The sequence below is a fragment of the Eutrema salsugineum genome, unplaced genomic scaffold (genome assembly GCF_000478725.1).
Source record: "Eutrema salsugineum unplaced genomic scaffold, Eutsalg1_0 scaffold_10, whole genome shotgun sequence".
NCBI classification, from domain to species: domain Eukaryota; kingdom Viridiplantae; phylum Streptophyta; class Magnoliopsida; order Brassicales; family Brassicaceae; genus Eutrema; species Eutrema salsugineum.
This window is the reverse complement of record NW_006256908.1, coordinates 8,360,229-8,386,503: the sequence shown is the minus strand read 5'-3', so window position 1 is coordinate 8,386,503 and position 26,275 is coordinate 8,360,229. Positions and strand designations below refer to the sequence as shown.

Here is a 26,275-nt window from a genome sequence, read left to right as displayed (position 1 = left end):
TGTAATACACATGAAAACACTGTGGGACCCGTATTGTAGAGAAAGAAAATCTTGAAAGATTGGCCCCACAAGATCTGACGGTGGAAATCACACAGCTCACAATCCTACGTGGAATCAGTCTTTTTTGGTAGTAAGAGAAAACTCGTCGAGAGACAGCTCACGTCGTGGCTGGATGGGGCCCAAACTTGAGAAACCAATCATGTGAAACGGTCGTGACACGTCAGCTATAACGGACGAAGAAGTGGGGTCCACACGCGGCGGGTATGTCGTGGGGGCTCTAAATTGTAGTTATGGTTCGCTGTAACGGAGACCTCCTTCTTCCTCTCCCCACGTTCTCCAAACACTGTGCTCTTTGATTAATCTCAATCATTTGCTCACTTTCTATCTTCTATTTACTATTATACCCCTCACTCACTCTTTGACCATTTTGTTGACCTTGTTTTCTTTCTTCTTAATATTGTTCATTGCAAAAGATATTGAGCACCTAACTACATTGTTCAAATCTCTGATGCATCATACAAACAACACTACTAATTAGCTGTCTTATAATAAATTTTAATTACTACTAAGTACTTTGTGAGTCTTAAAAAGGTCAAAGACCTAACAAAAGACGAGGGGCGTTTCCGTCATTTAGTCATCGATTTGTCTACATCCTCTCTCCTTTGACGTTGAAAAAGCCATCTTTTCTCTCTCTCTCTTTTGCTCATTCCACACAGATACAATACAAGCAAGACTCGATCTTTCTTCTCTCTTTCTTTTGGCCAGTGTCTTTCAACCATACGAAGCTTTTAGAAGAAAAGCATATACGCTTTGTATTTCATTCTTAATCGATTAACGAGGTATATATGGCCTCGACTTTTGCTCTTTTATTCATTCATTCACTGTGTTTCACCTTTTTTTTCTTCTTAGGAACTTGTATGACTGATTCTTCATACTTTTGTTGGGTAATTGTAAGTTTCAGATTTAGATTTCGATTTCGACTAGTGAGAATATTTAGTTGTCCAAATCTCTTGGAAAATGTTTTTTTTTTGTTGAATCTCTTCTGAAAATCAGTGCCTTCGAATTTGATTGAATTAACGTTGACAAAGATTCGTCTTTTCCTGAATTTGAAGGATAGTTGATGATCATAGTTAAGCGTTTCGGTGCAAATAATGTAGATGAATTTTGTGACAGGCTTTAGAGTCGGTGTGGTACTTATGTGTTGCAAGGATTAAAGGAAAAACAGTTTTTGAGTGTTGCAAAGATTTTTCTTTTTATTGATTGTTGACAATTGCATTGCTATGTACCAATGTTTAGTTCTTAGGATCAGATGGAAGAACAATGGGTGGCTCCTTTTGAGAGAAAGATCCGTCTTTAGCCGGGATTTGGATCTGAGCTGAGTTCTCTTTCATCATCTTTGTGGAATACACATTTTCTTTGTGTGGATTCGGAAGTTGTTGCTGAATGGCGTCCGAGGATGTGAGTGTTGTTGCGGAATCAAAGAAAGAGGAAGAGAAGGTCGATGTTGAGAATTTCAGGGACAAGAACAGACCCGAGACTCTTGACTTAGTTACCGAGAAAACTGACAATGTCAATGAAAATGCTCCAAAAGATGAAGCCTTGAAACCTGTAAAGGTATAATGATTCTTACAAGACTCATATCTTGAACCATTTTGTTTTGCTAGTCTAACATCTATCTCTCTTCTGTGTCATTCTCTGCAGGAAGCAGAACTCCCTGAGTCTGGTACTTCAGTGAAGAGCAAAACCGCCAAGGATAATAGAACTGTTAAGAGAAAGTCAGGGACCTTTTCTCGGAGCCCGAGGTTCCTCTCTCAGAGCTCTTCATTTCCAACTAGAGGAGCTCAAACCCAAAGCAAGAGCATTGATGCAACACCAAAGGCTAGTCCTAAACCCGTCGTTGCAAGTGGATCCAAACCAAGAGCAACTCCATCTCCAAGCAGCGGTGTTTCCACCAAGCGTACCAGTTTAGTATCTGCTCCCCTCAAAAAGCAAACTATGGTAACTACTGATTCTCTTCAAGAAGCCATCTGCTTTGTTACTTGTTTAACGCTTTACTGTTCTCAACTTATCGACTTTTTCTCTGTTGTATCAGCCTGTGAAACCCATTTCTAAGGATGCAGCTTCAGTCCCTACTTCCAAGTGAGTCTAAATGTTTTCTCCTTCAAAATAAGTATACATAAGCCAGCTAAGTAAATATGCGAAATTGAAACAGTCAACTAAACTGTTCTCCCGCAGCAATGGCAGCAGATTGGTGGATGAAGGTTCTAAATCCATTAAAGATGAAATGGCAGGCAAGGACAATGAGGATGCCCCATCAACCAACGTTGTGTAAGTCCTCTTTCTTTACATTGTTGCGCCATATATGTTTCCGTAGTTTCGAATGTGGAAACATTAAAGAAGACAGTAAAATATGTATAATTGCATCTGTAATTTTACAGGGTGGCAGATAAAGTAGCTAAACCGATGAAAGGTGAAATGGCAAGCAAGGAAGATGAGGACACTCGTTCAACTACCACTTCGTATGCCATTTCTTCATCTTCTTCCTATGTTTTCATTAATGACATTTGTATCTCTTTATGTAATGTTTTATGTTCAACAGAACTTCTACACCTCGTGGCCGGAGAAGCAGCGTTGGTTCTGCGTCTGGATTTTCATTCAGGTTGGAGGAACGGGCTGAAAAACGGAAGGAGGTTGGTGCTGCTAAATGCACTTTCTCTAAGCTTACAAGCTTTTCATTTTAACTTTTCTAGAGAAGGTTTTAGTTTCTCTTAACTTGTGTCTCCTTTTTTGTGTTGACCTTTCAGTTCTATATGAAACTAGAAGAGAAGATCCATGCTAAGGAAGTGGAGAAGACAACTTTGCAGGCGAAATCAAAGGTCAACATTTTTGCAGACTCTTCTATAACGGAAGAAGAAGTTTATTGATCTGACAATTCTCTTTTTTTTGTCAAATGGAATGTGTTTGTTTAGGAGAGTCAGGAGGAAGAGATCAAAAGGTTGAGAAAAAGCTTGACTTTCAAGGCTGGTCCCATGCCCAGTTTCTACAAAGAGCCCCCACCTAAGGTTGAATTGAAGAAGGTTTGCTTCTTTACTCTGTGTGACCACACTTGTCCTAAATCGTAGTTGCTATATCTGATGTGTGGTCCATGTAAATGTTGCAGATACCAACTACTCGTCCTAAATCTCCAAAGCTAGGACGCAGAAAGAGTAGCAGCGATGCAACAGGAGGTGAAGCTGGTCCACGTGTGACAAAACCAAAAGACTCATCATTATCTACATTGAAGAAACCCATAACAAAGTCTCAGCCAAAGCTTGAAACTCAAGAGAAGTCAGGGAAGGCCAAAGAAAAGAAAAGAGAAGGGAAGAAAGAAGAAGCAGAGAAAAGAGGAGAGGAACAGAAAGCTTCTTCTGTGACTGCTTCTAAACCCGAAGAGAAGAAAGAAGAAGCAGAGAAAAGAGGAGAGGAAGAGAAGGCTTCTTCCATGGCTGCTAAATCCGAAGATAAGAAACCGAACTCAAGCAACATCCAAGTGAAGGCTGAGATTATGGCAAGTGAAGTTGCAGTGGGAGGCTGATCAAAGCAGAGAAAGCGTTTGGCAACGATCTCTTATGTCTTCTTCTTCTTCTTTTTCAAAAGCATTAATGTGAATAGAGTTGTTGCATTGCGTCTACTTTGAGAGTTACTCTCCATTTCTTCAGTCTTTTTTTTATTTATTTAAATTAAGCCTCAGATTGTTTCTTATGATATGGTCTCTAATATTTGTTGAATTCAAAATTGTAAACCTATATGTATTATGAGGACAAGATATGTGTGAATTTGAAGAGTAGAAAAAAGAAAAATAACAATGGTGAGTTGTGCAAATGTGTAACGTCAAAGGAGGCTGGTGGGGTCTTTAATCTTTAGTTGCTGAGCTTATTAAGGTCAGATACAAATTTATATCCTCGTGGGGTATTCCTATTTTAATTATGAGTATTCATAATTCTTAAAATGTTTTATATGAACTTTGTGGATCAATGAATATAAAACGAGATGAAGTTACCAAACAAAAGTTATCGAAATGTTCGTATGTGTTTACAGTAATATTGCATTATAATGTATATATTAAAAACCTTGATAACGTTTGACTTTGACTCTAGAAGCCTATTGCAAATTTTGTGAATTTTCAACTTTCAAGTGAAAAAAATAAGAAGTTAGTGATATTAATTTGCTAAAGACCAGAAAGAATCAGGCTTTCATTGCATGAGGACAAAATCCCCACACAGCTCACCTGCTCTCGTGGCCAGTGCCCACTTTCTCCTAATATCTTCACCGTTTTAATAGTATCATTAAAGATTCGTGTCCCAAGCTGTCAAAAACTAAAATTTTGTTGTAAACAATGCAAGTAAAACCCTTTTGGCAAAAAAAAAAGAACAAGGCAAGTTTTTTTTTTTTTTAATTTCTGGTTAGCATTTTTGTTAAGCTTTATAAAAGCAAATTTATTCCTAATTAATCATGTGATATTTAGAGCGAGATAGCTGTAAAACGTAATATGTCCAATAAATTACTCTATATATGGATACTCGATTCTTCTTTTCTAAATTTCTTTTTCTGTGACGACAGAAAAAGAGTTCTTGTTATTGCAATAAACCATAAACAAAGAAGCTGACTTTAGGACCAGGTGAATGCAGTATAATATTAGAGATATGTTTATTGATGTATTACATTATGTACATTGCAACAACCATGTCCAATCACACATTTTAATTTTTAAAAATTGACAGACATTTTATGTTTTATTCCATACAAATGATAACAATGTTTTAACTGATAGGAGAGATTGGAAGAATAGACATACTCACACACAAATGGATTCTCCCTTTTATTATTCCATATAGTTGTATAACTTGTATTACATTGATTTCTCTAACTCCTACTACTCTTTTACGCACCCCAAATAACAAACTTCATCAAAACCTACTGTCCACGTATTTATATATATAAAAAAATTACAAATAGAACATGAAAACCGCAATGAACCAAAAATCACAGCATTTACATATTCAACTCTTTCTTCTTTTTTTTTTTCTTTTTCTTTTCCAGATGTTTACAGAATCAAGAATTTGGAAGTTCGTGTTTTATTTTGATAACGTATAAAATCATTGACACGGGATAAACCGTGACCCCATCAGTTTACAAGCTACCTCCATCAATTTACCTGCACATATTATCATATCATCAGTAACTTTTTAAAAATGATTAAGTGCAATGAATATATGATTAGAAAACAAATCCAAAATACCGAAAGACAAAATGGTTTGATTTGGGTTTTTAGTAAAAATAAAGACAAGCTGTCGCTAACGACCAATGCCTCACAGCTTGTCTTTAAGAAATAAAGGAAAAAAAAAACATTTTTCTTCAATTAATGATTAATTGATTATACGGGATTATTCGTCGGTGGGCTATTAAAAAAAAAAAGCTACTATATGGAATTAAAAAACAAAAAATTTTTAAGAGAGTTTTGTCTCCATTGTTTTACACGTCTCTACTTTATTCCAAATCCCACATGTTTACTAACTTCTACTATCATTTAGCGACCAAACTCATGGCTGCTTATCTATTTGATTAATGTTTCATTCTAAAAGTGTTAGAATAAGATTTTTTTGACAGTCGATGACACAAAACAAAATGATGAATTTTGGGTTTAGATGTCACAATCCAAATATTTAAGGACCGAAAAGTCAGATTCCAAAACATAACTGTTAAGAGAAGAGTAAAGATTGAAAAATAACTTTACCTCTTCTTGATTTAGCAACTTTCTTAACGACCGGAGCAGCGGGTTTAATCTCCTTCGCCGGAGTCTCCTCCACCGGAAACAAGACACCGTCAATACCCTGAACTGAAATCCGACCGTCGGTGTAGATATCAGGGTCGAACAAATAAGCCGAGCCTTCACCGTGTCCGAATTTAACAGAGCCATCAGCTTCTTGAGCCAAGACTTTGTGTGGGAATCTAAGCGAATCATATTTCACTTTCCCGAATCTCCGTACGGCGTTGTACATACTCTCCTCTGTCTGATATTCCGGTATGATATGGTAATACACAATCTGCTCAGGAGCACCTGGCTCGCTTAGCTGATCCGTCGTGAGCTTAGCCATAGCTTCATCATTAGGAGCCAAGACCGTCAAAACGTAGCCTTCAGAGACAAGTCGACCCATCTCGGTGGCTAAAGATGTCAAATTTACGAGAATATCAGCCATCTCGTTGTAACCACCGTAATGCAGGAGAGTGTGGATGAAATCTTTGACCTGAGCCTCGCCGTTGAAGTGGTGACGTGGACCTCCGGGTCCTGGAGCTGGAGCCGGAGCTAGAGAAGGACCTGGTGACATAGCGTCGTAAACCGGGAGAACCGGAGGCGAACCGGCGGGGACTGGAGGAGCTGGTTTCTTTAATCGGTGGGTTCTTGGGTCAACCTCCGGAGCTCCTTCTGGTAAGACGGCTGAGATTGAACGGAGACTCCGGCGACGGTTGAAATCTTCTTGAACGGAGCGAGGGATGAGAAGACGTTCGATTCCGTGGATGATTCCGTCGGGTCTGATGACGTCATCAGGACGGATTATTTCGGCGGAATCGACTTTTAACCGGAGAGTTGGAGAATCGACGGTGAGGTGGAGATGGTCGTTGGAGAGAGTACGGTGGTGATGGGAGAGAGAAGGCCATTGAGGAGAAGTGATTCGACGAGGGAGAATGTGAAAGAGCAAGAGAGATTGCAGAGATTTGAGGTTTCTTGGTTCGAGCAAGAACGATTTGAAGAGAGGGTCGAGGTTTCGTTCAAGTGCGTCGTTGCGTGGTGCGAAGATTGTGATGTTGTGACGACCAACTGCTTCTTCGAGGGTTTGGAGGAGGAGGGCTTTCTCGACCAGCTCGGCTAGCTCTGTGTAGTGAGAGTCGAGGAGAGCTACGAGGACTGAATTGGAGTTTATTTGACCCGACCCGGGTTTAGTTTCGGGTAATGCGGTGGCAATGGAGGCGGCTAGGAGGAGGAGAAGGAGCTTTGAGACGCCGTAGGAGGAATCCATGGCGGTGGAGAGAGAGAGAGAGAGGAGAGAGGAAGGGAAGTGTCGGCAAAGTGAAGAATGGTGTTGGAGTTTTTTTTTTGCTTGTGAAGAAGGAGAGAGATAGAGAGAGAGATTCTGATGCTGATGTGAAGTTTCTTCTTTTTTTTCTTTTTTTTTGTGGGTGGGTGGGTTTTTTTGCTTTTTTTAATTTTTGTAGTATTTTTTTGGTGAGGGTTAAAAGTGGGGTCTACACGTGTCCCATGGTTTCAGATTTATGCTTAACTTGGAGCCTCTCCTTCGGACAGAGGCTTCAACTTGCTTCTGTTCAACAACTCAGCTTTGTGTTTCTGTCTTGGAGGCTTTCGTGTCGGTTTCTGACTCGGTCCGATATCTGAACTTCACTTCAAAATAAAAACTTTCCATCTTTGTATTATTTTAATATAAAGAAATCTATTGTTTTGGCTTGCAAATCATTACGTAGTACTCAAACCATTGTAAATCCAATAACTAGCTGACAGTCACTTTTGATTTATGATTAAATATGATCACCGATGTGTGCTTTAGCCTTTAGCCTTTCGATTATGGCTAATTAACTATTGGCAACATATGTTGTCGATTTTCATTTTGATGATTTGACCTGCATCTCGAATATTATAATATGATACTACTAATTAAGCTTCATCGATACCCAAATTACATGCTTCTCGACACTGTATTTGTCTTACAACGTCCATTAGGTCTAATTGTTGATATAGATCGTTTAATTAAATTGTTCAAATTATTCACACCAGACTAATAAATATTGTTATTTCTCCAACATTGTGAGTTCATAAAGCTCTACACTCGTATATGCTAGGCTCTACCATTTGTAGTTCATTGCCATTCGTGGGCTTCCATGATTTGTCTTTGCTTATTTCTCTATAGAGGTGAAGTTCTCTTCCGATTCATTATGAGAATGTTAAGTGTACACTTTAGTGATATGCATAAGCAGATGTATTATATAGCTGACTGTCCGTGAACATATATGTCACTATGTCAAGAATTAAAGATATCATACTTTTCTCTTAATTCATTGAATGAATTTAGCATGACAAATACATCACCAAATGAATTAGTATATTAATTACTGACTGAAAGGGTTTATGAAGTTCGATTGTAAATGTAATCCATTTTGAGCTACTGGCTAATTTTTATAGGACGGAATTATAGAAGAAAAATAATCTATCCAAATGATTTTTGATCTCGAGGATAATTAGTCACATATAGCAAGAAAAATATGTTATTAGTATATAAATCGTAAAACGAAAAAATCAGTGAAGGAAGGTAAGATGTCTTTCGTCCAAATGTATCGATTTAAACTTTTGATTATAATAAGAATCTTTGCTTATAAGATATTAAGACTTCAGACCAATGCATGCAACATTAATATAATTTAATATTGTTAAAGATTTACTGCATAAATATGTCGTGATTGTGAAATAACATCTCGAGAGAAGGATCTACTTGATTAAAAAAAACAAATATGGAGATCATTTGTGAGAGATATAAAAGAAGGGGGGCTCAAGGAAATGTGGAGACTATATAGTGAAAGTCAAAGGGTTTAGGGTTTGGTTATCGAACGTGCGGTGGAAAAGCGCGTGAAGAGTCTTAAACGTCTGAATTATGATTTGATATAATATCGCTTTCGCCGTTAATAATGAACTGAAACGGCGACGTTTCTCCTGCCGTTAGATTTTCCGTCGCCTTCGAACCGACACTGTCTTGGTAGTTGGCTTTTCTCCTTTGATTGGAAGCTCCGTTCCCAGTCCCACATAACATTATACAAAAGGAGAAAACATTATAAGAAAGTTAATAAAGGAAACAACTTTCGAATTCATTTTCTGGTTATCATATTTCGCCAAGGAGCTCCGACTTGTTAACTTTTGAGTTTTATATATATATATCATTTTACCAAGTGCCAATGTACCCGGGAAAACACATGTTTATGAATATTTTTGTGTATATAAAAGACTATTGGAGTGAAAAAAGAACAAGATTGAGATTAATATTTCAAAACGAAAAGTCAATGATTTTTTAAGGATTTTTATATTATAGACAACATAACATTTATTAGACAATAATTGAAAAAAAAAAATGCATTGTACATATAAACTTTTCGGCCTTTCGGTTAGATGCGAGATGTATGGCCATAAAATATATTCTGAAGATCTTATAGTATGGCATTATAAATAATATTAAGATTAAATCATTGATTTGGTTCTTACAAGATTAAGATTGATAAGACAATTATTTGATTCTCTTGTCTTTTACGAAATCACTCTTTTTTTTGTTGTTGTTTTTTTTTTTTTTTTTTTGCTAAAGACGAAATAATCTTGTCTCTCTTAGAAAAACAATCTTACTAAAATTCGTTACAAAACGTATATAAATCATAAGAAAATTGACATAAGGATTAAAGGGCGAGAAAACGATGAACAAATAAGCACTAAGCAAACAGTATAGTGATAGGCTTATAAAAGTCTTGGGCTTATCCTGAAAGCCCAATTATTTTGTTCAACAATCATATCCTTCTTTTTTTGTTCAACAACAATCATAGCTGATCCTAATCTTGAATATTTGGTTGGATCTAATTAATAGGTTAATCTTATTCTTATTTGGCTGGTCCTAATAAATAGGGTAGTTGATACGACTCAGAACATTAACAACAGACATTCTGTATCCACTGACATTAATAACAACATGGAATTGGGTATGTAGTCCGGTTTAGCTCCTATTTTTGGAAAGAGCGGTGTATAAATTAATATTACCAAATTAAGAAGAGAACAACTTATGATAGTAACTAACATTAAAGGTCTGCTAATACCGTTGAGTGTTGACTTGTTATAAAAGTTGACTCTTTTGTGGTTGTGGACTTCTTCTTCTTCTTCTTCCTTCATCCTCTTTCCGATTTTTCCGGCGATACTCTTCGTTGTTCCTTGACGGCTCCATCACATCATCTGCAAAACTCACCTTTTTCTTCTTCTTCTTCTTACTCTTCATATCTACAAAGAAGTATAATTCAATAAGAAAAAATTAAAACTTTGATGGAATTCGAAAAATCGCGGAGAAGATTAAGTACCAAAGTGAGGTTGGAGCTTATCCATGTAATCGGAGAGGAGACGTTTGTGTAACTGAGCTGCAAGGAGCACCACGCTTCCGGAGACGGCGAAGACTGTCATGAACCCAATTGAGCTCTCCATCTTCTTCTTATTTATATATTCGGTTTGTGTTAGTTTGCATGAGAGATTAAAGCAAATATAAGATAATATGGTGGAGACATGATCCGAGTTTTTAGGATGGGAAGCATTGTAATGAAGATAAGTATATGGTATTCTTCTTCATTAATACCACTCTTCTTTTCCAACTACTAATTAACTTTTTTTTTTTCTCTTTTTTTTTTTGTTATAGAGGAGAGTTGAAATTTGAAAAACAACAAAATAATAAAGGCGTGGAAGTGGAAGAATGTTTGGAAAAATAAAGGGTAGGTGAACTTTGTAGACACAAACGTGTAAAGATATCAAAAATTGTTTGGATTAATAAAAAAAAAACACTATGAACCCTTCTAATTAATTGGATGAAAACTTCAATTAAATTTTAATTGTTGGACCTGTAACATACCTAATATTCTGAAGTGAAACTGAAACGATTTGAGGTTTTCAAGTGTTGTGCTTTCACATAAATTGGATCGGATGCAGATTGCTAGTGCTCGCCGAAGATTCCTTCCAAATACTTGCACAAATTTCTTTCTTTTAGAGTTTGGGATTTCTTATCACACAAGCAATCTTGCGATCTTAGGGATTTGCAGTTTTTGTTCTTCTTATCAGACCCACACGCTGACTTTTTTTTTTGTTTTGTTCTGGCTACATCTCTTTTATCACGTGAATAACTTGATTACCATGATTCCTAGCCCAGTTAGGAATCAACCTTTCTTAATTCCAAGTCGATTAGGAGGACCCTTTCAATTTTTCAAACTTGATATTTCTACGTAAAAAGAAAACAAATATTTAAATACCAACATATAAATATTAGGTCTAATTCTGTTATCATAAAATTATTTTCAAAACGTGTGGTTACTAATGGTAAGTGGAAAGAAAATATTGCTTTTTTTTTATGGGAAAAAAAATTGTTGTGTCAAGAAGGAAAAAGACCAACTCAACACAACAAATAATCACAAACCATATATTCCAAGAGACCCGTTCAAAACCTCATCATGTAAACCAATACTAATGAAGTGACTTTATATATTCAACAATTAGTCCCAAAGGAGATGTAGATGTAAAAGACTCAGTAAGATGAGTTTTGAGATCCAAGTTTTATAAAATCAATGGTGTGTTTATACCGAAGTTCCAATGATTTATTGCAGAGATTATAATATGAGAAAGAGAAGAATTCTTAATATGCAGAGAGAGAGAGAGAGAGAGAAAGAGAGATAAGGTGATTCAGATGATCCAGCTGCTATCATCCTTCACCTTTGAATCCACGGACCAAGTTTGCTGTACATGTTCCCACACCAACCCTTCCCCTTCCTGCATATTCCACAATATACAATCATCAACAAAACTCCAGGAGCTACTCGTATTAAACCAATCTCATACCTTTGAGGTGAATTTGACAGTCGTTGTGCAGCCACTGCATTCGTCCCCTGCAAAGAGAAATTGGTATTAGTATTGCATTAGATTCTGATGGATATAGAGCTATAGATGATGCAGTTTTAGGCAGTAAGGCTTTACCAGTCTGCTCCCATTTATCAAGCTTTACTATCCAAGTCCCAGGAGTTGTGTCTGTTGCCAAGACTTGATCTGCCCAAACCCGAAACTTCTTCCCTTGTTTGTCTCCATGGTACTTGCGCAGCTCATCAATGGTATCTATCAGAGATTTTTCAGTACCAGATGGATGTACAAATACACCACTGGGATGCTGAAAGCAGTCGACACAAGAAGGCATTTATATAGTCAGATATACTATCCCACTGCAATACATCATCTAAATTAAGTGTACATACTCACACATGAAGATTTGAGGCTCGCTGTGTACGCCTCACAGTTTTCAACCTCACCCCGTCTCCATCTCTCGTAGAACAAGAAAAACTTTACAACCTCGTGACCGGGGTTCACATTCTCAGCCTTGCATTCTAAGAAGTCAGAGACATCTCTTGGAGAAAGGTTTGGACCAAGCTTGAACTCACCAATGGCTTGTATGATCCCACCCGCACACCTCTCCTTTGCATGGATTACCTTTGGGTTGTCCTTCGCATTTTCAGCATGCCACTTCAACAGCTCTTCTTGAGCATTGCTTACCTGGAAACGAAACAACAGATTCCAACATCGTCATGAAATGAAACTCAGAGAGATGGTGTGAAGCATGATTGAACAGAAACCAACCATGACACCATAAACATCGGGAATGCTAAACAGTTCAGCATCGTTCCCAGAGTCTCCACAAGCAAGAGTATTAACAGGTAGTTTTCCTTCAGTCTTCAGCTTCTTTAGCAGATACGCAAGCGCTTGTCCCTTCCCGGCACCTTGTGGTAAGATATCCAAGTCCATGCCTCCACTGTAAATTATTTTGACATCCAACTGAAACAACCACCATACACAATCTCTTAAGTAATAAAATCTCAACAAAAACTCTAAATTTCAGTTGCTACAACAACATTATGAAAGCAAATCTTACTCCACGTTTCTCCAACCGCTGTGATAACTCCTTGGTCACTTCTTGAGCCTTACTCTTGTCAACGTAAAAGCTAACCTTGTGCGGCCTCTGCTCAGTTTCTGCCTGCATGCAGTGATGACACTCTTGTCATTGTACCAATTGAAGAGTAGATTGCTGAGATAAAGACTTTTTGTTGAAGCAGTGAGTACCTGAAGAGTTAACTCAGAGAACTTGCTGGTTTCTTCTTTGACGATTCCCAAGTCCCATTTATTGTTCAAAGTTTCAACCCAACCATGATCAGGAACCATGGAATTACCATAAGTAATCTCGGTTCCTACAGACATAATGGTAATATCAGGGGTCAACAAAGGTTTCTCTTTTCTGAGTTCTTTGTACAGCGTTGGTGATCTTCCCGTTGAGAAAACAAGGAGTGAGTCATGGCGATAAGCGTGTTCCCACAATGAATTGAATCTCAACAGAGAGAGGTTCTCAGGATCATGATGATCAACCTGTACTAAAACGTGTTACACATCAATCAAACAAACCTTCACTTTTTAATTATCAAAAGCAAAAAACTGGAAAAGATAAAAGCCGTAAATGACGAAGGCTTTACCATAGTATGATCAAGATCCGAGACTATCATCAGACGAGGAGGAGAAGTTAGCCGCTCCATGATTACTAACTATCGCCGTCCTGAAGTGTCAATCATGAGATTTCGTAAATTCAATCCAAGAAAAGTGGATCACCACTAACTACGACAGATTATACAATCGAGAGATTTTGATATCACTAGCTTATCAAATCCTGTAAATGACCCGAAATTCTCAGGTTTTTTTCTCTCTGATAAAGCTATTATACATAATGATTCAACACATGAGTTCGAAAACATTAACCAGGCATAAATACGTCGATTTAGAATCAGACGCAAAGACAAATCACAATCACAGGAGAGGATGCTTAAACAAAATTTCGCGTGCGATTCATGGGAAGAGCAGAAAGGTAAAATGAAGAGGAAGAAGAAGATGAATGCGAATAACAGAGGAAGAGAGAGTGTACCCAGGAGATTCAGATTTCACCACAAAATTGGGATCGACCTCCTCTGTCCTTTCGATTGCTTTTTTTACGATAAAAATCGGATGACGATGCTACTAAAAACAAACAGAATCAAATTTTATTAAGAAATCGAATCGAAAAGATGCTTGCACGTGTAAGCATATCGAACGGCTATCATTACACGAATATTCTTTCTTGTACTGGCAACAGAGCATTCAAGATTTCTTGTTTTCTTAAAAAAAAAAACAAATCAAGAGAGTTTTAGACTCTGAAATGTAAAGTTCAAGAATTTTTAAGATGGCTTTTCGGATAGAGATGCAAAAAAGGAGCAGTGGAAAAAATGGTTGGTTAACTTAAAGGCCAGTATTTTTTTTTTGCATATAAAATATACAAATTTATACATACACACTATTTTTGGCACTTGAATACAACAAAAGGTTTTAACTTCTATTTGCTTACAAGACAATGGAAACTGAACCACACTGATATAAGGATTTTTGACCTAGGACGATGTGTTGTCCTCTTTGGGTTCAAACTGGAAGATGACCCCATTACTCTTCACGAAATCATGTGTCGTGTGATCCACCTCCTGACCATCATCAATCAAGACCAACAATGTCAATAACACAAGTCACTAACTACATATTTCTCACAAAAACCTCACTCACGTTTGTGTTGCTGAGCTCTAAGTTGTAGAAGTCCATGGAGCTGTCTCTGAACAACGGTCCAGCATGCCACGTACCACGGTTCAGTTTAACAAACTTCGGTCCCGAGACCTTGAAGACGCGCACTTCTTCAACCGCAGGAGGAGCGTACAAGTGACCACCTGACCCTGATTCTACATTATCACCTCTTCTTCCTCCATCGTCTTCAATAAGAGATGGCTTAGCCACTCCAAGATACCAGACATGGCCTCCTATTGATCCCAGACACTGTGTCACGTTTGCGTGATGAGTTATCTTGGAGAAGCCAAAGGATCGATCTTGGAGCCGCATTATATAGAAACTACGAGTAACAAGGAACTCTCATTATAAAACAAGAACACAAAATTTCTGAAACTAGAGCATGTAGTTGTACTAATCTCAGGACTTGTGATTACGCTCCCACAAAATGTTTTAAACCTAGTCTTATTTGGAACTGATCAACACAACCACTTGGTACTAACATCGCATAATAATCAAAACATAGATTGATACATTACCAAGCATCAAAGATGAGAGCTTTAAACAAATTAGAAAGCATCAAAGATGAGAACTTTAAACACATTAGCAAGCATCAAAGATGAGAACTTTAAACAAAAAGTAAGGAGATTAACAACGAATCGGATTAGTAGAAGAATATATTTGATCAATAATCTTAGGAATTAGCGAATTTTCAAGGAAAAATCGGAAAAGGTACCGAGGGGTTCCTCTGGAGAGATCCAATTGAGCGTCGTTGGGACCGAAATGATCACCATCACCAGAAGCTTCTATGACTTGACCATAATTAGCGAAACTCTCACTTGTAGCTTCGATCGGGATCAGATTCACTTTCACCGGAGATTCCGCCATTTTTGTTCCCACCACAAGAAAATGGAAGTGAAGATAAACGTATAGGGGGAAATTCCATTCGCTATCAGAAACACACAATTTTTAAGTTTGGGTTTTTTCATTAATTTGAAAAGTATAGGATTAATACGAAAATGAATGAGAAAATAAGGGGTCCTTATGCCTGTTCGGGATTTTCAGGGCTTCATCGGACAACGTCTCCTTGTCTCCTTCGTCTTCATCATTACAGCATTTGAGAGAAGAGAGAAAATGAGCGGAGCCGGGAAGAAAATCGCGGATGTAGCATTCAAAGCATCGAGGACAATAGACTGGGATGGTATGGCTAAGGTCCTTGTCTCCGATGAGGCTCGCAAAGAGTTCTCCAGTCTCCGTCGTGCATTCGATGAGGTTAATACACAGCTCCAGACCAAATTCAGCCAGGTCTCTTCTTCGCATCTCATTTTACCTATTTTCGTGAAATTTTACTCATTTCGATACGACAATAAGGTTCACGATTAGTGATGGAAACAGGAATCTCGTTTTTATTTTCTTCAATAGTGGGTTGCTGTTCTTGTGCTCACTCTCACCTCAATCTAGCCAAAAAAATGAGACTTTTAGAATATTCGATCGAGAGAAAGATGAACCTTTTTGAGGATCGATTTTGATATGTTGTGAAGAAAATTTTAGTCAAGGAAAGCACCAATGCCTGACGATGCTCGACTGATGTTGAATCTTGATCCTAGTTCTGCTTGTTCACTGATACTTAGTATTCCATCTTATTGCAGTGATTTGCAAATACTAAATTATCCCTTCATGAGTCATTCCCCACATAGCTTTTGTTTTGATGCCTGTGTCATGAAATGATTTATAGATGTTTTTTATCTGTTCAGGAACCTGAACCCATTGACTGGGAGTTGTATAGAAAAAATATTGGGTCTGGCATAGTGGACATGTACAAGGAAGCTTATGACAGTAAGTAAAGTTATTCTGCTTCTCTTGCACATCTAATTATATTCCCTTACGCTAATTTGTGTTTGATTGTTAGGTAGAAGTATTCTGTGTGGTTTGTATTCTCTTAAACCTGATTATTCAGTACTTTAGAGAGATCTGCTTGACCCGGCAATGAAAATCTGAATTTCCTGCAGTCATGTGTCTCCTTTTTGATTCTTAGACATTGTGAGTATAGACAGACGTATAAGCCAGTAAGCCTTTTTTTTTTCACAGTCTCCGATTGTTTTTTTGATTGCTGAAGCTGTGAGGATAGAGAGAAAGAAACCTATAAGAACCCAAGTTAAAAATCTCTTATTGCTCTGCAGGCATTGAAATCCCCAAGTTTGTGGACACTGTAACTCCTGAATACAAGCCCAAGTTTGATGCTTTGGTGAGGAACACCATAGAAACTAGATTGCTATAACAAGTGAAATCTTTAAGTTTCTCATGTTATGTTTACAGTGGCTTGTCTCATTGTATGATTAGTTGGTGGAACTGAAAGAAGCAGAGGCGAAATCCCTAAAGGAATCTGAGCGGCTGGAGAAAGAAATCGTTGATGTCCAAGAGATCAGCGTAAGTAATTTGGAACAAATTTATGAGATACAATTAAAGATCAACAAGGAGGTAATCTGATTAATGTTATATGGTTGTGTTTTGGGGGTTACAGAAAAAGCTAAGCACAATGACGGCAGATGAGTACTTTGAGAAGCATCCAGAACTGAAAAAGAAGTTTGATGATGAAATCCGCAACGACTACTGGGGATACTGACCATTACTTCCAAAACACATTCTTGCTTTTAAGCTGCAGCTATGAAGTTTTTTTTTTGGGGGCAGCTTAAGCTGGAGACTCTACTCTGTTGTTAAATGCTACTTTGCCCTCTTTGTTTTCTCTTTCTAAATAGCCATGGTTTTGGAATACAATCAACGCCTCACAATAAAAGCTCTTGCATGTTTTTCTCGCGCATGAACGTTTTATGAGTTGATATGCAATTGAAATTATACAAAAGGTTCACGAAGGCTCATGATTCTAAGTTTTGACCTACCTACAACTACTTAATTGTATACACAAAACAAGCGAACAAGCTATACACCAAGAAGCTGGATCATTTTAGCAAAAGCTCGGAAAAGAAGCCTATTCTTGCATCTGAGGAACTTCCTTCCTCCTACATGGACTAGCAAAAGCTTAAGAGATTTTACGTTGTTAAGACATGATGATTCTTCGTTTTACGTATTTTGATTTCTTACAGTGGGAGTTTGTTACATGAAAAGAAGTACTTGTACATTACTACATGTATGAGACCTAAACCATCTATCAGGATAGATAAAATATTCTCTGGCCACGCTTTTAAGAGCTTCAGAAATTACACATACATTTTTGATTCTGCAGGTTCTAACGTCCGGAGACATCGGTGATGGTGACATCGTTGATAGAGGCATTAAAGTCAATGTTCTCAGAGGACTCAGCTTCTGAAACACCGTCTCTTAATGTAAATGCAGGGTGTTTCGGTTTTGGAAGAACTGCAATCTCGCTGCTCAGCATGGAACATACTGTAGCAACACTTGGCCTTCTATTAGCAGCTTCTTGCACGCACAGAAGTCCGATGTGAACGCATTTGCATATTTCTTTTTCAAAGAGTGGGTCAAATATCTCAGGATCTACTAGACCACTAATCTCCCCTTCGTTCCAGATTGACCATGCCTATAAAACAGAGAAACTTTTTGAGCTTGACAATTAAGTTAAGTCACTTAGTAGAGTGAGGAGACACTCACATAAGCTAAAAGAGTCGAGTTTGAGTTTCTTCTTCCACTGACAAACTCTAACAGTATCACACCCAAGCTGAAAACATCAGATTTCTCTGAAAACTGTCCTCGCATTGCATATTCTGGTGACATATAGCCACTAGAAAATAAAATATATGTTTCCTCAGTTTATGGGAAAAGAAGGTGTAACATATGGTTAGAATGGAGCTTACTTACTATGTTCCAACGACCCGTCTGGTGTTTGCTTCATCTTCATTCCCTGGGAAAATCTTGGCCAACCCGAAATCAGATATTTTCGGAATCAGATTCTCATCTAACAAGATGTTGCTAGCTTTTAGATCTCTGTGAATGATTCTCAGCCTAGAATCTCTGTGAAGGTACAGAAGTCCTCTACATATTCCATTGATAATGTTAAACCGTGTCTTCCAATCAAGAAGTCTTGCCTTCACTGGGTCTGAACATTTGAACAATACATTAGCTTCTGTTAATAGACATTGGAGCAGAGTGTTGAAAACAAAAAATAGGAGTGATAAGTTACCAAATAGATAATAGTCTAAGCTTTTATTGGGCATGAACTCATAGACTAACATCCTTTCTTCTCCTTCAATGCAGCAGCCGAGTAATTTCACCAGATTTCTGTGTTGCAACTTAGAGATCACAACCACTTCATTAACAAGTTCCTCAAGCCCTTGTCCAGATGCTCTTGACAGTCTCTTCACTGCAATCTCTTGCCCTTCTTGCAACTTCCCCTGCAACAAAAAAAAAAAAATATCAAGAGTTATTGGAGTCGACATAAATTCTTGTGCCATAACTAAGAGTCATACTTACTTTGTAAACAGGACCAAACCCGCCTTGTCCGAGCTTATTGCTCAGAGAGAAATTATCAGTCGCTGCAGCTAACACTTGAAACTCAAACAGTGGTAGCTCTTTCAACTTTCCTTTACTACCACCAGCTAAAGCTTCTACTCTCTCAAAAATTTGCTCTGTATCTGTACCTTTCTTTCTCGCTGAGAACGAATCCAAAACATTATCAAAACAAAACTGTCGAATGCTTATAAGATGAAAACAGAGTTTAGTCAAAACTCTGACCTCTTCTCTTCTTGACAATATGTCGTGCCAAAAGACCAAAAGCTGCCACAACAAAAATACCGCCTGCCAATGATGTACCGATGATAACCGGTCGTCTGTCCGGCATTTCTAATAGAGAGTTGGCAAGAAATAACAAAATTGGTAATGCTGTAATCAGTAAAGTAATATATAGGAGAGAAGTTTAAGGAATAATAATACTTAACTGATTTCTGAATGTGCAAGACGGATATAAAGATCCATTCCACTAGCAGACATCTCCTGCGAATCAACTAAACTTCCATTCCAAACCATGCAGCCATAACCTAAGCCATGAGCACAAGCTACACAAGAACATGTCTGCAAACAAGTCCTTAAGCATTCTTGTTCACTAGCTTCGGATCTTCTTGCCAAGTCAGGCAATTTCATTCGCTTAAGCCTTAGAAATCCATCAGCAATCCCATTATTGTTCTGTCTTTCACACTGCAAAGGAACCTTTCTTATGCATCCACCACTATAGTTTCCATTGTTCCACTCTATGAGGTCCCTTGGCCTAAACCCTCTAATGCAAGAACAAGGCGGGGTTTTCAGGGAATTGCAGGTAGCGAACTGGCCACATCTTCTGTAAATATCACACTCGGTTGCTGGAACCTGGTCACCGACCGTCCAGCCTCTCCTAGCCTCACTCCAATCTCTCCGGATCACAGATCCTCTGTAATCCATGTAGAAGTATCTTAAAGTCGAATCATTAGCATAGGACATGGTGACTGATCTATTGGTATCATCATTAACCATGAATCTGTAGAGAAAGACGCCTGTATACTTATCTGGTAAACCGTTAAACATCTGGCCATTCCAAGGGCCAGTGCGCCACACTGTAGCATTATTATTATCATTGCTCAAAATGTGGATCTCTGGATATGCAGCAAGAACGAGTGCAGCAGTGTAGCTCCCAGGGGAAGGATCTGAAGGGTTTTTCCAAGAAGTTATTGTGATGTTCCCTCCTCCGGTTCTTGCGTTTGTTCCAGCCAACATATTTGGCAACCAAGAATCAGTAGGATACTTGAAACTCTCCCAAAGATATGCATTGGTGTTAGCATCTTTTAACACGAGGTTCCCCGAATCCAAAAGCTCAGCGACAGTGGAATTGGCGCTAACTTGAGCAGAGACGTTAGTTGACCATAGAATACGCCTCTGGCCATCTGTGACTACGAGGTTTCCATCTTCAGATACTGAAATAACTCCAGAGGAGTCATTGATGGGCTTATCTTTGTTAGCAACCCATATCACAGTTTGTACAGGAATGCTGTTATACCATATACCTGCATACCGACTTGTGGAATTCACAGGGCTGAAGAAACCGAACCTGAACGTGCGAAAGCTGGAGACTATCGACTCAGAATCACTGAGGTTGCCAGAAAAGAAAGCTCTGTCCTGAGCCAGACAGACATTTAGTAAGAAGCAAGGAAGTGAAAGAAGAAGAACAAGAACAAATGGACTCATGCTCTTATGAAGTCCCATAGATTCTGTCCCAGCCTTTCAAGAACTGACAGAAACTTCCCAACTTTGGATATAGCTTTGTTTTCTTGATATTTTTTCCTAAAAAGAAACCAAACACAATGATCTAAATATAGCAATGTAGCATTTAAGAATCGTAGGGTCTGGAGTTAGGTGATGCTGTGATGGTGTGGTGACTGGTGAGGATTAAATTCTCTAGAGAAAAGTCCAAATATTGTTACTGTCCAGGGTCAAGTCAAGTGTCTCTGTTTAAAGAAAATGCAAGATGCATCATTTTTCTATCAATGGCGGTCTCTGTAATATTGATTGACCAAATTGGCCCATCTAATTTTTACACTTTTTTTTTATCTTATACGACTTGGTTTTATTCACCTGTGAGTCACTTCATCTTCTTCTACGGAATCAACTCACGTCACCGTCCATCAATAAATCCAGACATTGACGTTAATGTCTACTCTGTTGTTATAACAGATGTTCGTTCGTTTGTTTGCTATACTAAGAAAAGTGTCCGCCATTCCTCAACGTTTAAATCAAGAATCTGTGCATAATGGTTAGGCTCAAAGAGCATCCTCAAATTTTTGCGTATTATGAGTCGTTGTAACAGTCGAAGCACCACCAAAAATCAACTTTCTTTTTGGAACCAGAGTTTTATAATGAGTAGATGAAATTGTCTTGGATACACAACAAAACAATTAACCCTTCTTTTCTTTTTTTTTTTGTCAAAATTTGCAAATGTAGCATTTAACAAAAGAGGAGTCTCTCCGGCTTAAGCTGCCCCCAAAAAAACTTCATCGCAGCAAAGCAAAGTAAATAGCCCATTAGCAAAGTTTCTTCTGACCAAGCTGATCAGCCACCACGACTTCCTCGTTCTTCTGCATAGCTTTTTTGGCTAGTTCATAGCCAGCAAAGTTCATGGCACCAAGAGGAGCCACCCAGAAGAACCTCGGGACTGCTCCTTTGAATAAACCAAGCGGTCCCTCGTGACGCAGAATCGAGAAAGCAACCATTGACATTGAGATCGGTCTCCCTGGTGTTGCAGTCATCATTCTCGTCTTCATCACATCAAATGGCGTTGTTACAACTGCTGCTATACCTCCTGACACTGCCCCAACTGCTATTGTCTCCCATGCCTCAAGTTCTCTTCCCAGCGCTTGCGCCACCATCTACAATAACCCACACAAACCGCAACCAATATATCACATTACAGTCCTGACCCTTTTTGATTATCTCATCATTTCGGTTTTGTTACCTTTTTGGACTCTGCGTACAGTCCCATGCCAACAACGTATAGTGGAACTTCACGGCAAAGAGTTGCTCCTGTCCCACGGAAAAATCCCCGTGGACCATCTTGCTTCCACGTCCCTACAATGGCTTCCCCTACATTGTTAAACATGCCCGCCTGCAACCGTTGCTTCAGCACCTCACATGGAATCCGCACAGCTGTGCCTAATAGCGTGCTGCAGAATGATGCAATCGATTGAACCTGCATCAAATGCTCAACATTGGTTACTGAGTACAAAAACACGAAGATCAAAAAGAACAAATGCGGATGATGCAACTGTTAACCGAAAGTTGTTGGGTTAATCTTCATACCAAGCAACTACGAGACCCCATAGTTCCGACAGCAGCAAGTATATAGTACTGTAGCCATAAACTTTAGATAACTACTAGTACTTTATCATAACATAGGGAGATACCACTAATAGTGAGTATACAGTGTCTACCATGTGACAAAAAGCATTAAGAAAACTACGTACTGCAATGAAATAACCTTGATAGTGGATTTTGCAGAATAAAACTGTGGAGGACAAAAACAGTGCTGAGGTTTCTAGGAAAATAATGTGACGATGGGGTGTCCAGAGGACAAGTGCGGTTTAAAATTCTTTATCACTAATTTCGTCAGTAACGCGACATCAAAGAAACTCATACTGAGACAAACACTTGAGGCACAAAATCATAATCACCTGAATTTCTGGGAGATTGGGAGCAAAATTGATCAACACAAGTTTGCTTGCTTCAAATATTCCTGTCCGCAGGCCATGGCTACAACGATGAAAGAGATTAAGCCACATTGGAAATGAAATTCACAAGTAAAAACATTTTTGATTTGAAACAACTGAAAAGACCTTGAAAATTGTCCAAGAATTGCCGGAATAGAACCCCTATATACTCCCCGGACACCAATCTCCGGAAGCTTTGCTATTACTTCAGGAAATGATAAGGTTGATGCTTGCACACGTGTCTGGCAATGAAAGTGATAATGAATCCGTCAAACCAACAGTACGCCACACGAAACCATGAGGAGTTATTTGCATAATACATCTATCTAATATGCGGACATTGTAGAAGCATATATCAAATATGTCCCTGATGTATGGTATTAGTTCTTACCTAAACTAGTCCAAATCGAGCATGTACTTATATTCATCTGCAAAAGCAACAAGAGGACTCACCTTAATTGTGTCAATCGGATGCATTAGAGAAGTGGAGAGAGCGGAGGCAAGCCCTCCCGCTAATGCAGACTTTAGAACATCTCCAGCAGGTAAGGCAACAGGAGGTGCAACAGCAACAACAGTCGCAGCTTCAAACCAGATGTTACTACACGAGCAAAAATAACACCAGTCACCATAGGTAGGACAACAACAATTACAGGTTTAAAGTGCTCTAAGGAAATCATCATGAAATAGTAAAATTGGCATTTTACTCAAACTAATGGGGAACTGGTCTGGTTCACTCCAAACAGTTCTACTATTCAAATTGGCATTTTACTCAGACTTCTTAGCGCAAAGAATTATACTTACCGAGGATCATCTTGTAACCGTTCATATGGCAGCAAAACCATGAAATTACGAAAATGTCCATATGAGATAGACTCCTCCGTATCAGCCTTCAAAAATCTCATCATCGCTATAGCATTCTCTTCATTAGCAGGAAGTCCTGCGTTATTTAGTGATGCCAATATCTGACTCTTCTGAAGAGTACCAGACTTGGACAAACAGAGAGAGGTATATGCACGGAGGATGGTCGGCTCCTTCTGTTCCATCAAGGACAAAAATTGCTTCCAACCAAACGATTTCGAGAAAAGGTGACTCCTAGCTCGCCGCATAAATTCCTTGGCATATCTTCTGGGCAGTTTCCTTCTCCTCATTGCAATTTCCAAATCTTCCAAAGTTACCTTACCATCACCATCTCTATCTAATTCTTCGAAGAACCTCCTGCCTGGAAGCCACAGAGAGTTATATTGGAAGAAATGGAGTAAATTATAATACAAGGACGTAAAACACCCAATGTCGGCCCAATGTCCATCCATTTTCAAAAGCAAATAAAAAATGTGTTCCTTATAGCAGCATACAATCTAGTCTTGAGAAACTACAACACCCATTACTTAGTTTATAATAGTTGAGACATTAGTTTAGGGTGATGGCTAGAGATATGATATAATAGTTCTGTAGCCATAGCAACAAGAGGCATTCCTATTCAATGATTTCAAACACACAAGATTTTCCCAACAGTCAACTCCAGGTTTTGGCAAGATGAGAAATAGATATGCAAGGCTAACCAAGTAGTCAAGAATAGGCATTAGGCAAGGTTCTTATCTTAAGATAAACTGGAGGATTCATACCTTCAGACTCGGTGTATCTGAAAAAGTCCTGAACAGATATTAGTTTTTTCTTGTCTGGATGGTCTCCTGAAGGTCGTCCTAATTGCGGTAAGAGCTCAATAAGTTCAGTCAACGAAATCGTGGACAATGTGGATTTCAAGCGCTCTACATTTGACAAAGGTATACTCAGCAGACCACTTGCCAGGTTCTGTGGAGAATCAACGGCATTTTCCTCCTTAGTACTAACATTACTTTCATCACCATCTTCACTCATGGGAGATGTCAGGCCAACTATACCTGACGCCACATCTCCAACTCTGGCAAACATCAGGTTCCCGAGGAATCCATTAACGTCGAGTTTTCTAGCCTCCCATATGTTGAAGATAAGTGGAATATCATTTGGACTAGCTTCCTTGGAACAACAAGATTCAGTCTGTGAACTGTCCTGCATGAATTGGTCCAGCTTCTGGAGATTCTGAGTCAACATTTCAATAACAAAACCCATGGCACATTCAATCGAAAAATGGTTCCCTTCCTTTTCTGTAGATTTAGCTGACTGATTCTTCATTTCTTTCCGATTTGCAAATGAAGCCTTTGATTTAAGGTTCTGTTTACGTGAATGAGAAAGACTGTTCTCATCATCCCCCGTTTTGTGAATCCTCTTCTTGCCTATCTTAAAGGGAATGGGAAAAGCATGGACAAAGCCACCAACCAACAAAGACCAAGTCATCGCAAACTTGAAGCAATTCGTACAAGAATCATCCTCTTTCTCAAAACACTTGTCTTTCTTCACCACCTCATTTCTACGACTCAACTTCTCGCTCGCTAGATTCGGAGAGAACATCCCAAAGAGTGACTTCACAGGGATTTTGATTGACAAGCCTTTCTTTCTCTCTTCACTCACAATACACTGAACATCAACATTTTCCTCCGAGTCGGGACTAGCACAAATCCGCTTCTTCCTGTTTCTTCCATGTGATCTCAAAGCAAGAGCCAGATCCTTTTCTTTGCTTATCCAACAACTCTCGATGTCTCTTGCCGCCTTTTTCACTCCCAGCTCGATCGGGAGAAGAACATCCTTAACTACTTGAATTGAATTGAATATAGTCTCGATAGGATCATTCGCGGACACCATTGCGTCACTGAACCATTCAATGGATACTAAACAAAGCACAAGATCGAACCTTTTAGTCGACTGGTTAACCCTAAAACACAAAACGGACGAATCGAAGTTCTCAAAGAAACACACAAAGTCCCAACGAAAATAAACCCTGAAAAACAGCAAGAAAGTGATATCGAGCGAGGGCTTCTCGGAAATGGAACAAGATGAAATCAGAAGAAAAGGAATGGGAGCAAAAGGCGATTCAAAATATCAATCTGGCCATTAAGCGAAAGCTGAGAGAGAATCCGAGGAAAATGAAATGGAGAAAAATGAGAAGCTGAGCTTTTATGGATTGAAACTGAGAGAGCAGATGTGGTGGGAGTGGGAAGAAGAAGAGGAGGCAACCATGAAAGGATGATGACCCCGCTTTGTGTTTAGCATTTTGTTTCCTTCTTTCTTTCTTCTTCTTTGTTTTTTCAATTTTTTTATGAAAAAAAAAACTAAAATAAAAATCGGAAGAAGATAAAGACATGGATAATTTAATATATAATATCTTCGAATTTTTTTATGTAGATGGATAAATGATAAATCATGACCGGGTCTCCATAATCCAGTTTTAGGCTTTTTACCAAATTAATAACAAAATTTTATGTAAATGATGTATTTTTTTTTTAACCAGAGCTTATGTTATATTATTGAAGAAAAAAACCAGCTAATAGTTTATTCTATGTTTTTTTAAAGAAAAAAATTAGGCTATAGAAAATTTACAAAATGGATAAATAATAGTTTTGTGGAGGGAAGGAAATGAATGGATAGAGGCTGACATAAGACGTTGCTGGACCTCATGACACGCGGGAGTGGATTCCATTAATGGATATTTTATATATAAAATAATAAAACGCTCTGTTGTTTTGCGTTTTATCATCTGTTGCTTTCA

The 26,275-nt window shown here is 38.4% G+C and overlaps 8 protein-coding genes across 15 annotated transcripts; 2 read left to right on the top strand and 6 right to left on the bottom strand.

Annotated features, from left to right (window-relative positions):
- Nucleotides 1-702: 702 nt before the first annotated feature.
- On the top strand, nt 703-3,785 carry LOC18027410 (protein WVD2-like 4). Of its 3 annotated transcripts, none has more exons than XM_024148116.1 (10): nt 703-839; nt 1,297-1,614; nt 1,702-1,998; nt 2,093-2,139; nt 2,248-2,328; nt 2,439-2,519; nt 2,600-2,690; nt 2,805-2,876; nt 2,970-3,077; nt 3,161-3,785. In XM_024148116.1, exons 2-10 carry the CDS (start codon nt 1,444-1,446, stop codon nt 3,572-3,574), a joined length of 1,362 nt encoding a protein of 453 aa, XP_024003884.1. In that variant the 5' UTR covers nt 703-839; nt 1,297-1,443; the 3' UTR covers nt 3,575-3,785. The 3 variants fall into 3 exon arrangements, with proteins under 3 accessions (XP_024003884.1, XP_024003883.1, XP_006410758.1); XM_024148115.1 differs by having other exon boundaries at nt 2,245-2,328; XM_006410695.2 differs by having other exon boundaries at nt 2,236-2,328.
- Nucleotides 3,786-5,029: 1,244 nt separating this feature from the next.
- On the bottom strand, nt 5,030-7,128 carry LOC18027409 (fasciclin-like arabinogalactan protein 16). The gene is made up of 2 exons (XM_006410693.2): nt 5,774-7,128; nt 5,030-5,194 (listed from the first exon to the last, which is right to left on the bottom strand). Exons 1-2 carry the CDS (start codon nt 7,053-7,055, stop codon nt 5,136-5,138), a joined length of 1,341 nt encoding a protein of 446 aa, XP_006410756.1. The 5' UTR covers nt 7,056-7,128; the 3' UTR covers nt 5,030-5,135.
- A 2,417-nt stretch (nt 7,129-9,545) lies between these two features.
- LOC18027408 lies at nt 9,546-10,429 on the bottom strand. Its single transcript, XM_006410692.2, has 2 exons — nt 10,150-10,429; nt 9,546-10,072 (listed from the first exon to the last, which is right to left on the bottom strand). The coding sequence occupies exons 1-2, from the start codon at nt 10,268-10,270 to the stop codon at nt 9,912-9,914; spliced, it is 282 nt and encodes a 93-aa protein (XP_006410755.2). The 5' UTR covers nt 10,271-10,429; the 3' UTR covers nt 9,546-9,911.
- Nucleotides 10,430-11,344: 915 nt separating this feature from the next.
- LOC18027407 (probable sucrose-phosphatase 2) lies at nt 11,345-13,878 on the bottom strand. 2 transcript variants are annotated; one of them, XM_006410691.2, is made up of 9 exons: nt 13,779-13,878; nt 13,336-13,415; nt 12,932-13,231; nt 12,744-12,845; nt 12,452-12,646; nt 12,077-12,367; nt 11,801-11,987; nt 11,666-11,712; nt 11,345-11,596 (listed from the first exon to the last, which is right to left on the bottom strand). In XM_006410691.2, the coding sequence occupies exons 2-9, from the start codon at nt 13,393-13,395 to the stop codon at nt 11,510-11,512; spliced, it is 1,269 nt and encodes a 422-aa protein (XP_006410754.1). In that variant the 5' UTR covers nt 13,396-13,415; nt 13,779-13,878; the 3' UTR covers nt 11,345-11,509. The 2 variants fall into 2 exon arrangements, with proteins under 2 accessions (XP_006410754.1, XP_024003863.1); XM_024148095.1 differs by having other exon boundaries at nt 11,366-11,596; nt 11,666-11,987.
- Nucleotides 13,879-14,123: 245 nt separating this feature from the next.
- Nucleotides 14,124-15,395, bottom strand: LOC18027406. The gene is made up of 3 exons (XM_006410690.2): nt 15,174-15,395; nt 14,444-14,780; nt 14,124-14,364 (listed from the first exon to the last, which is right to left on the bottom strand). Exons 1-3 carry the CDS (start codon nt 15,323-15,325, stop codon nt 14,278-14,280), a joined length of 576 nt encoding a protein of 191 aa, XP_006410753.1. The 5' UTR covers nt 15,326-15,395; the 3' UTR covers nt 14,124-14,277.
- Nucleotides 15,396-15,489: 94 nt separating this feature from the next.
- On the top strand, nt 15,490-17,253 carry LOC18027405 (ATP synthase subunit d, mitochondrial). Its single transcript, XM_006410689.2, has 5 exons — nt 15,490-15,742; nt 16,192-16,273; nt 16,618-16,682; nt 16,778-16,864; nt 16,959-17,253. The coding sequence occupies exons 1-5, from the start codon at nt 15,572-15,574 to the stop codon at nt 17,058-17,060; spliced, it is 507 nt and encodes a 168-aa protein (XP_006410752.1). The 5' UTR covers nt 15,490-15,571; the 3' UTR covers nt 17,061-17,253.
- Nucleotides 17,254-17,517: 264 nt separating this feature from the next.
- On the bottom strand, nt 17,518-20,675 carry LOC18027404 (G-type lectin S-receptor-like serine/threonine-protein kinase At1g11300). 5 transcript variants are annotated; one of them, XM_006410688.2, is made up of 7 exons: nt 19,345-20,675; nt 19,142-19,249; nt 18,881-19,059; nt 18,591-18,801; nt 18,269-18,506; nt 18,062-18,191; nt 17,518-17,990 (listed from the first exon to the last, which is right to left on the bottom strand). In XM_006410688.2, the coding sequence occupies exons 1-7, from the start codon at nt 20,636-20,638 to the stop codon at nt 17,682-17,684; spliced, it is 2,469 nt and encodes an 822-aa protein (XP_006410751.2). In that variant the 5' UTR covers nt 20,639-20,675; the 3' UTR covers nt 17,518-17,681. The 5 variants fall into 5 exon arrangements, 3 of the variants coding, with proteins under 3 accessions (XP_006410751.2, XP_024016765.1, XP_024016766.1); XM_024160997.1 differs by having other exon boundaries at nt 18,062-18,128; XR_002901555.1 differs by having other exon boundaries at nt 17,677-17,990; nt 18,062-18,174.
- Nucleotides 20,676-21,244: 569 nt separating this feature from the next.
- On the bottom strand, nt 21,245-25,789 carry LOC18027403 (mitochondrial substrate carrier family protein C). The gene is made up of 7 exons (XM_006410687.2): nt 24,258-25,789; nt 23,437-23,854; nt 23,089-23,233; nt 22,762-22,877; nt 22,600-22,678; nt 21,885-22,118; nt 21,245-21,798 (listed from the first exon to the last, which is right to left on the bottom strand). Exons 1-7 carry the CDS (start codon nt 25,369-25,371, stop codon nt 21,454-21,456), a joined length of 2,451 nt encoding a protein of 816 aa, XP_006410750.1. The 5' UTR covers nt 25,372-25,789; the 3' UTR covers nt 21,245-21,453.
- Between the last annotated feature and the right edge of the window lie 486 nt (nt 25,790-26,275).

Bases quoted from the DNA above. Each gene is read 5' to 3' on its own strand.
- LOC18027404 (XM_006410688.2), bottom strand. From the start codon at position 20,638: ATGGGACTTCATAAGAGCATGAGTCCATTTGTTCTTGTTCTTCTTCTT. The intron at 19,060-19,141 runs GTCAGAGTTTTG...ATTCGTTCTCAG, and splicing joins TATTGTCAAGAAGAGAAGAG to CGAGAAAGAAAGGTACAGAT. The intron at 18,802-18,880 runs GTAAGTATGACT...TTTTTGTTGCAG, and splicing joins GGTTTGGTCCTGTTTACAAA to GGGAAGTTGCAAGAAGGGCA.
- LOC18027409 (XM_006410693.2), bottom strand. From the start codon at position 7,055: ATGGATTCCTCCTACGGCGTCTCAAAGCTCCTTCTCCTCCTCCTAGCC. The intron at 5,195-5,773 runs GTAAAGTTATTT...TAATATGTGCAG, and splicing joins AGTTGCTAAATCAAGAAGAG to GTAAATTGATGGAGGTAGCT.
- LOC18027407 (XM_024148095.1), bottom strand. From the start codon at position 13,395: ATGGAGCGGCTAACTTCTCCTCCTCGTCTGATGATAGTCTCGGATCTT. The intron at 12,647-12,743 runs GTAAGATTTGCT...TGGTTGTTTCAG, and splicing joins AGCGGTTGGAGAAACGTGGA to TTGGATGTCAAAATAATTTA. The intron at 12,368-12,451 runs GTTGGTTTCTGT...TTTCGTTTCCAG, and splicing joins CCGATGTTTATGGTGTCATG to GTAAGCAATGCTCAAGAAGA.
- LOC18027410 (XM_006410695.2), top strand. From the start codon at position 1,444: ATGGCGTCCGAGGATGTGAGTGTTGTTGCGGAATCAAAGAAAGAGGAA. The intron at 2,329-2,438 runs GTAAGTCCTCTT...GTAATTTTACAG, and splicing joins GCCCCATCAACCAACGTTGT to GGTGGCAGATAAAGTAGCTA. The intron at 2,877-2,969 runs GTCAACATTTTT...GTGTTTGTTTAG, and splicing joins CTTTGCAGGCGAAATCAAAG to GAGAGTCAGGAGGAAGAGAT.
- LOC18027405 (XM_006410689.2), top strand. From the start codon at position 15,572: ATGAGCGGAGCCGGGAAGAAAATCGCGGATGTAGCATTCAAAGCATCG. The intron at 15,743-16,191 runs GTCTCTTCTTCG...TTATCTGTTCAG, and splicing joins TCCAGACCAAATTCAGCCAG to GAACCTGAACCCATTGACTG. The intron at 16,274-16,617 runs GTAAGTAAAGTT...ATTGCTCTGCAG, and splicing joins GTACAAGGAAGCTTATGACA to GCATTGAAATCCCCAAGTTT.
- LOC18027403 (XM_006410687.2), bottom strand. From the start codon at position 25,371: ATGGTGTCCGCGAATGATCCTATCGAGACTATATTCAATTCAATTCAA. The intron at 23,234-23,436 runs GTAAGTATAATT...TTGCTCGTGTAG, and splicing joins CGGTTACAAGATGATCCTCG to TAACATCTGGTTTGAAGCTG. The intron at 21,799-21,884 runs GTAACAAAACCG...GGGTTATTGTAG, and splicing joins TGTACGCAGAGTCCAAAAAG to ATGGTGGCGCAAGCGCTGGG.
- LOC18027406 (XM_006410690.2), bottom strand. From the start codon at position 15,325: ATGGCGGAATCTCCGGTGAAAGTGAATCTGATCCCGATCGAAGCTACA. The intron at 14,781-15,173 runs GTACCTTTTCCG...TGTTACTCGTAG, and splicing joins CTCTCCAGAGGAACCCCTCG to TTTCTATATAATGCGGCTCC. The intron at 14,365-14,443 runs GTGAGTGAGGTT...GATGATGGTCAG, and splicing joins TAGAGCTCAGCAACACAAAC to GAGGTGGATCACACGACACA.
- LOC18027408 (XM_006410692.2), bottom strand. From the start codon at position 10,270: ATGGAGAGCTCAATTGGGTTCATGACAGTCTTCGCCGTCTCCGGAAGC. The intron at 10,073-10,149 runs GTACTTAATCTT...ACTTCTTTGTAG, and splicing joins TAAGCTCCAACCTCACTTTG to ATATGAAGAGTAAGAAGAAG.